This window comes from Megalopta genalis, chromosome 4 (genome assembly GCF_051020955.1).
Source record: "Megalopta genalis isolate 19385.01 chromosome 4, iyMegGena1_principal, whole genome shotgun sequence".
NCBI classification, from domain to species: domain Eukaryota; kingdom Metazoa; phylum Arthropoda; class Insecta; order Hymenoptera; family Halictidae; genus Megalopta; species Megalopta genalis.
In genome coordinates, this window is record NC_135016.1 from 6567739 (window position 1) to 6575339 (window position 7601).

Consider the following 7601-nt stretch of genomic DNA (forward strand, 5'->3'; position numbering starts at 1 on the left):
TATGGTAAATTAGTCCCAGTGACATTTGAAAGAATTCAGGTCATCCAGTCCGGTCTGAAAGAAGCAATCGCGTTTTGAAAGACGTTTACGAATACTTTTTGCGCCGACGGTGATGGTTCTCCTCTAGGCCGAGTTTAGGGGATCCGAGTCCCACGATGGATCACTCTGACCTTTATTCTTTGCGCACACGGGCTCGGCAGTCGACCTTTCCGCAAAGCTGTTGCCAAACAACGAGACAAAGGTGAGTCCGCCGCCGATTTTCTCGGGGAACGAGAGTTCGGCAGCGAAGCCGGTGGTTTCCACGGGCCCAGCGCGCCTTGCGATACGATCGCCGACAACGCTAATTAAGGTGGCGGAGGAACGCCGGCATCAACTGGCCAATTAAAAGACGGATTAATACAGTTCGCCGGGTCAATTGTACCTCGCAAAACCTTTGTTCGGCCGGCGGGAATTGGCGGACGACCGGTTTGTCTGATAGCCGCGTCGGTGCGGTCGCGGTCGAACCGTTCGACGGCCATCGGCTCCGTGAACTTTCCGACGAACCCTTTGCCGCTGTCACCGCGGATAATGGGCGGGAGGCCGGGATGAACACCGAGCTGGCAAAATGGAACGATGACTCAGAGGCTGACAAAAGAGAATCGGAGCGGCAGGACACGCGTTTCGGCGCGTGCCGCGTCAATGGCCGCGCACGTGCGCTTTTCCGGATCGATCGCCGGTGGTCGATCGATCCTCGATTCGCGGGACACGCTGCGCCGGATCGGCGGAAACCTGGGATCGTGGGAATCTCGATGGAACGGCCAGCGAAACCGTCGCGGCGGCGTCGTCCGGCAAGAAAAGAGAAAAGTGAACTTTCTCGGACTTCCGGAGCGGAATTCGCTCGTCATCGATCAGGCCGCTCGAGCGGAAAATCTGCTACACTTTCTTGGACAATGACGATTAATACCGTGGAACGGTAACGAGCAACGGCTCCAGTCGATCGAGGCGAAAACAAAACCGTTGGAACGAATCGGCGACGCTGAGCTCGCCTCGACGGCGCAACGAGCATTAAGTTTATTGTCCGCGTTACTCCGGCCTTATCTTTATCACTTATGTAAACGAGCCTCGATATACGCGCGGTGATCGAAACGAAAGCTGATATGCTTCCACGGTAGACGCTGTATGCCCTGAAACACTATTTTCACCGTGCATTCCGTTCGGCCTTTTTGCGGGTCTCTCGCACGTCGGTTGAAAAATCGGGCTCGCCGAAGCGTGAAAACAATCACCCTTTTTATGAAAAATCGTTTATGGTATCTGAAAACCGGACCGATTTCAAAAGACCTCGCGGTCGCGGAACGGATCGGGCCGATGCCTTGTTTCTTAAAATGACTTTTCGGCCGTTAACGCCGCTCGTACCGGCACATACGCGCAGCCTGCAGCGTGCATTCGGCGCGCGAACAGTGAAAGATAAAGAGCGCGTTTGTGATCGGGGACGCGTTTGTGTTGGAGCAGCTGTTGCGACTGGGGCACGCGTCCCAACGGTCGCGGCAGCTGCCCAGAAAATTATCTATAGTGCCCTCGACCGGAGTTCTCTTACATTGCACACAGACGCGCGTGTATTCACGCTCTGGGACTTCCTGATTCCTGGGCAACGCGCGCGGCCCCGAGAATCACCGAAATCCAGTTTACCTTCGAACTCGTAAAATGATAACGCCTTTTTCCAACGATAAAAATCGCGCCTTCGAAAGAAGGTATCTTCGACTCCGAAAGAAGGCACGAGCTTCGTCGATGTTACGGTCGTGGATTCTTAAATAAATACGAGCTGCCGCGCATTCGTTTGCACGACTTAGAACCAACTGAAGATTAACGACTGCTCTGTTTGAGACTGTCGAGATTGCTAGATGCGTACGTGCACACTTCAAGGCACGATAATCGCTCCACTTAACGGGAGAGGCTCGAGCGATCCGTTAAAACAAGGATGATTCTCGGCAATTATTTTATAACGCTGATAATACAAATATTATCCTGAAGTATGACAATATATGTATTATCGTATATGCGGTGCTGTTATGACGAGGTTATTCTATTCTTATTTTTTTCATTTTTATGTTTTTTTTTCATTTTACTTTTTGCTCTAGATCGAAGGAAACAGGTGCTGGATTGCACGCCGATGCAATTCAGTAAATGCGATTCAGTAAACTTTGATGAAACGTAACGAAAACATAAATCATGTACCTTGAAACGTTAATGAATGTCTACGGAATGTGGCGAGAATCTCTATCGAATGTTTCGCGTTATAAAAGAATTGCCGAAAACGATGGTTCTTCGAACGGTTTACTCGAGACCCCTCCGTTAACCCGGCGTACACAACTAGGAGATAGAAAGCTGAAATTGTGGCACGAACGAAGTTCATCTTCGGTCCGGCTGGTACCCGAAAAATTGATATCGGAAGGTATTTAAAGTTTAAATGACGTCCGAGGGTGCTGTAAACGCGGTCGCGTAAATTCCACGACATCTTAGGGCAGCGGGGCCATAGAAAACGTTGGAGGGAACGCGGCATAAAAACGAGAGGGCCCCCACCCGACGGTGGGACAGCGGGCCCGTATTATGCGAACCCCCTGACAACCCCTCAGGTAGTGTGGCTCACGGACGCGCACACATGCTCGCTTCGAAACGCATGGAGAAACGCCCTTCGTGCATCTGCTCTTAAGGGAACTCATGTGGCAGTTTGTTGCAGGCATCCGTGCAGCACGGACCGAGCGCAATTGGAGAGAGAGAGCATTGGACTCTGCCCCCACGGACTCGCGAACGTTTCGAGGAATATCTTCGACATCCTCATTAAGAAGGTCTCCGCGTCCCGCAAGTTTTCCCGAGGAGGAGTTTCTCGAGCGGACACGGGGGCACCGAGTTCGACGATGTGCCGTGTCTGATTGTGCGACGAAGGATAGTTTGAAAATGTGCAAGAAGATCCGGGACTGCGCCCTGGACGTTCGCTCAGTACCCCTTCGGTTCGAGGCAGCGGAGATCTCGCACCCGGAAACTTTGCAGCCGGCTGCGGCCTCCCCGGAACAATCGTCGCCCCGCATCTACGTCAGCAGCCTGTACGTGACGATCGGGCACCGTCGTACCCGGGCTTAAACGGCCGCGACGCTGGAACTAGCCGCGAATGTTGGCTGCTCGTGTGTCTTAATAGAGAATCATCCATTTACTTGTGCGGGCCGCACGCGTGCTATCAGGCCGCCGCCTCGTGGCTGCCAGCGGAGCAAAAACGCCTCGTTCGAAAGGCATTAATCAAGCTGAACGCGGGTCGCTCGCGGGGCGATACGAACCAATAAACCATGATGGCTCAGACGTCGGACCCTGCCCCGGTCCACTGCTACACCAATCCCTCGTTCTGCCGGCAATCGGAGTACATCCCCGAGGATCAGACGGACCTGCCGCCCCCGCCGCAGTTCCAGGGTGCGGACGACCTGCCGCCGCCGCCGCCGCCGTTGCAGTTGCAAGGCCAGAGCAACCCAGCGTTCCAGGGGCCGACGGAGGCTGGCAGGGTCGAGAACTGCGGGGTGCGGGAGAGGTATTGCTACCTGGAGGAGAACAGGAGCCACGCAACGCACCGCAGATACGCGAGCGTTCCGGTGGAGGAGCATCACCCGGTCTACAATCAGACCTCGCGGTACGAGTACATACCCGAGGAGCAGAGGGGCCCGCTGCAGAGGAGGGGCTCCTCCAGGTACGACTTCATTCCACACCAGCAGGTGCAACAGCGTTCCGCAACGGCGGCCAACCAAGACGATGCCGGGGAGACGCAGATGCAAGCCTGCCGGAACAACGCCGGAAGGTACGCCGTTGTACCGGGTGACCAGGAGTTCCACGACGAGGACGCTACCTGGACGAAGCACGGCTCGCCCGTTCGCCGGCACATCAACACGCCGCAGGGTGAGCAGATTCGACGATAAAGCCAGCGGGGAGACGCTCGTTAACAAGCCGGCCAACGAGAATTTCGCATTAACGGGTTACGTGTTACTAGGTCGTTACAGCCGAGTGCCTCTGCAAGAGGATGACGCTCCGGCGTTGCCCGAGAGGAACCAGCACGAGATCTCGCCGAGGAACAATTTGGCTACCCAGAAGCTCCACGAGATTCTGACCACTCCTAGGAAACCGAGATCGAGGTCGGAGGAGAGGACATTTTCTCCGAGAAGGCAGCAGTCCTTCTGTCAAACCGGAACCCCGCAAAGGAGGGCGCTGACGCCAGGTGGCTCGCCGACCGGTATGCGTCTTAGGGTAGTTTTATTCCGTGATTTTTTCACGGGAAACTTAGGAGGCTCTCGATGTTGCAGTCTTTTTTAGCACCTTCGAACGCGATTCTAAATGATCTCTGAATTATTTTAAAAATGGAAAATACAAAGATTCGGACGGAATTTACTCAGCAAAACTACCCTCGGCGAAAATTCTTTCTAACCAACTAAATCCCACGTCCTTTCATCAAAGATCGAATGACAGGATTACCGAGTCATCTAAAACTTCCTTTACAACCTCCGATTTCCAGGTAGAACATTTAGCCCCAGTCGATCCACGCCCCAAGGAACGCCGCATAACAGAACGTACTCGGGGCCTCAGACCTCCACCCCGAACAAAGAATCCTCTGTTCGAAGATGTCTACCGCTGCTAGAGAACACCTCGAGACAGGACCTCTGTCCAGCCAGCAATTGCGGGAGACTGCGATACGTCGGCACGGCCCCGGTCGACCTTGCGTCGTTGGGTCACGGCGATCCACCGCCTCGGTACGGCTACGTGGAAAGCGGCCCCGAGTCTGTGCCTATGGTGTCCGGTTCGCCTAGATATCAGGTGATACCCGCAGGACAGAAGAGGAGCGGCTATCAAAGCGTGGAGAGCGCGTTCATCGCTAGAACCGCCGTGGTAAGAGAGCTAAGTTTGCTTGCTCGGCTAGTCCGAGCTAGAGACGTCATGCGCTTCTCCGCGATTCAGGGCTACGCTCTCTGATAGATCACAGTAGGGGGCTCTTTACAACCGAAGATGTTGTTTGCTTAAATGATCCACTTTCTGAACTATCCTCTGTGATATGTCAAAGTATTAAACTCTTTGCGACATAAAGTCTGAACTGGAGATGTGGTTTGGTTCAACATTTCCTGGACTATCGTCTTTACTACATCGAGGTATCAACCTCTTTCTGATCTGATGTCTGAACTAGAGATATGGTTTGGTTCAACAGTTCATTTCCTGGACTATCCTCTTTAATACATCGAAGTATCGACCTCGTTCTGATCTGTAGTCTGAACTAGAGATGTGGTTTGGTTCAACAGTTCATTCCCTGGACTATCCTCTTTAATACATCAAAGTATCAACCTCTTTATGACCTGAAATTTGAACTAGAGATGCGGTTTGGTTCAACAGTCCATTTCCTGGACTATCCTCTTTAATACATCAAAGTATCAACCTCTTTCTGACCTGAAGCCTGAACTAGAGATGTCGTTTGGTCACTCTATGGACTCTCCTCTCCGATACATCAGAGTATGGGTTATAAAAGCAATCGTTGATGACCTAAAAATCAGTGGTCTATGCTAGCGGAGCAATCGGGAAACTTGTTCGCGAAGAAGCACCGTTGGCGCTTCCTTTCCAGCAAACAAGATATCCCAGCTAGCACGAAGCACTGAATCATTCGGGGTTAACGCAACTTCGATGGCGCAACCAGAGGAAGACGCGGCGATGATCTAATCACGGTACGTGATTCCGCAGGTCCCGCCGTTGTCGCCGCCGCACAGTGACGCTAACACAACCTTGGCCAGCGGTTTGGAGAAAAACGATAGGAGAAACGCGCCGCTACTATTGGTGCTGGTCGGCATCCTGACTTGCGGTCTGGCGTTATATTTATCCTGGACGCAAGGCAGAAGGTTCGTACGGTCTGCAAAACCGGATCAACCAGCGTCTAACCCGATGCTAATCCTCAGGTACTACTACGACAGCGCGGCAGGTTGCGGAGCATGCTGCACCTTGGCAGGAGCCTGCAGGTCCCTGAGAAGAACCTGGACCGGGCTAGGCCTCGCAGGACTCTCGGCGCTAAGCTGCGCCGGTCTTTTACTGCTTGCCGCGAAGTCTCCTAAGGCCGGCACGCCTCTGCACGATGTCACAGCTGGAGCTCTTTGCGGAGTCTCTTTATTGGGTGCTGGGCTAGCACTGATCGCGCTTCTGGCGCCCAGATGCAACCTCGGGCGCCACAGGAGGGTGCATTCCTGGATCCCCCGTCTGTCGCCTTGACTTTGTAATCATAAGTTTCGATCTAACCGATGATCTTTGTATTTGGAACGCTGATGTACCATCAAACCTCGCGGTACCGAGCAACTTCTGCGAGAACAGCAGCGGCGTCTTCGTTCGAAACGAAGTTTCTTGTCGAGATTGTACTTCAACTTTGGCTGACCTAGCGAAAAGGATACCGCGAGGATTGATGAAGCAAGAGAATCCTAGTCTGGAAAATATGCTGTCTATGCGATAAAGAGGCGTTTATATGCGATTACAACGAAGCCAAATAAATTTCGTAGATTATATTGTACGTGTAACGTTTAGAGACGATGCTCATGATGTATGTACCTGGGCTCTCTGTATTTTGTATCGATTTGTTCAATGGCAATTAAAACAATCACTGCGACGACTGTGTCCGATTCAGTGAACCGTTCTCCTGGATTTACCATTCTTCGGTACGTCGCATAGCGTTTGATGCTATAGAGGATTTCGGGGACGGAACCAATAACTGCTAAACTAATTAATTTTCGATGTAAGATCATTGATTCGTTTTCAAAGAGTATACGAAGATCTCAATCAACAAAAATATACATTTTTATTTAAACGATGAAGTTAAATTTCGTTCAACTATTTTATTAAATACAACGTTTCTTGACGATCTTATTATTGCAATTTGTTGTGATATAATCACTGTGAACAGATGTTTTGTCAGTTTACTGCTAATGGAAAAATATAGTAACTTCTTCCTAAAGTAAAATTCGTGTAGAATAATTACGGTAAAAAAATTGATCACTTTTTACTCGTCGATTGATAGATGAGTTAGCTCAGGAGTTGTTGGTTTCGTCCTCGAATCCCTTGCGGCGAATGAAACTGATATTAATGCAATGTTTAATGTTTCTAGAAGTATATAAAAGCGAACGTACTTATCGCTACCTTTCTTTAAATCGCTCTAACTAATTGTAAGTCGATAGATTATTAACACGAAAGCTTATAAGAGTATATTGTTATTTGCATAAAATTATTTACTCGTTTTGACGGTTCCACAGCGACGAGTTGATCGTAATAAAGACCAAATTAAAGCAGCAAGTACGTATTTTGTCAAATTGCACGTGATCGAGGAAACGCATCGATTTCACGCATTAAACCCTGAGTTGAAATTTCAGCAAGAAATTGGTATACTCCGCAAAAACTGTGGGCGTTTTTCACGAACTACGTTCGAGTAGTCGAGACGATTTAGATCTCGCACTTCGAATTCTTCACTTTTGTTCCGTGGAATGAAACGTTATGCGTCGCGTTGTCCGCAGCCTACCGGATACGCTCGTTATCGCAGATTTGTAGGAAGTCCAGTTCCTTTGGCAGAATTTCATTTT

General features: G+C 50.7%; 1 protein-coding gene across 2 annotated transcripts; it reads left to right on the plus strand.

Moving 5' to 3' along the window:
- The first annotated feature begins 151 nt into the window (after positions 1 to 151).
- Positions 152 to 7317, plus strand: LOC117223712 (uncharacterized). Of its 2 annotated transcripts, XM_033476145.2 has the most exons (5): positions 2595 to 3912; positions 4004 to 4243; positions 4523 to 4893; positions 5731 to 5885; positions 5943 to 7317. In XM_033476145.2, the coding sequence occupies exons 1-5, from the start codon at positions 3315 to 3317 to the stop codon at positions 6247 to 6249; spliced, it is 1671 nt and encodes a 556-aa protein (XP_033332036.2). In that variant the 5' UTR covers positions 2595 to 3314; the 3' UTR covers positions 6250 to 7317. The 2 variants fall into 2 exon arrangements, with proteins under 2 accessions (XP_033332035.2, XP_033332036.2); XM_033476144.2 differs by having other exon boundaries at positions 152 to 3912; positions 5731 to 7317.
- The last annotated feature ends 284 nt before the right edge of the window (positions 7318 to 7601 follow it).

Excerpts from the sequence above, each read along its gene's own strand:
- LOC117223712 (XM_033476144.2), top strand. The coding sequence starts at position 3,315 with ATGATGGCTCAGACGTCGGACCCTGCCCCGGTCCACTGCTACACCAAT. Across the intron at positions 3,913-4,003 it reads GCACATCAACACGCCGCAGG|GTCGTTACAGCCGAGTGCCT; the intron begins GTGAGCAGATTC and ends ACGTGTTACTAG. Across the intron at positions 4,894-5,730 it reads TCATCGCTAGAACCGCCGTG|GTCCCGCCGTTGTCGCCGCC; the intron begins GTAAGAGAGCTA and ends GTGATTCCGCAG.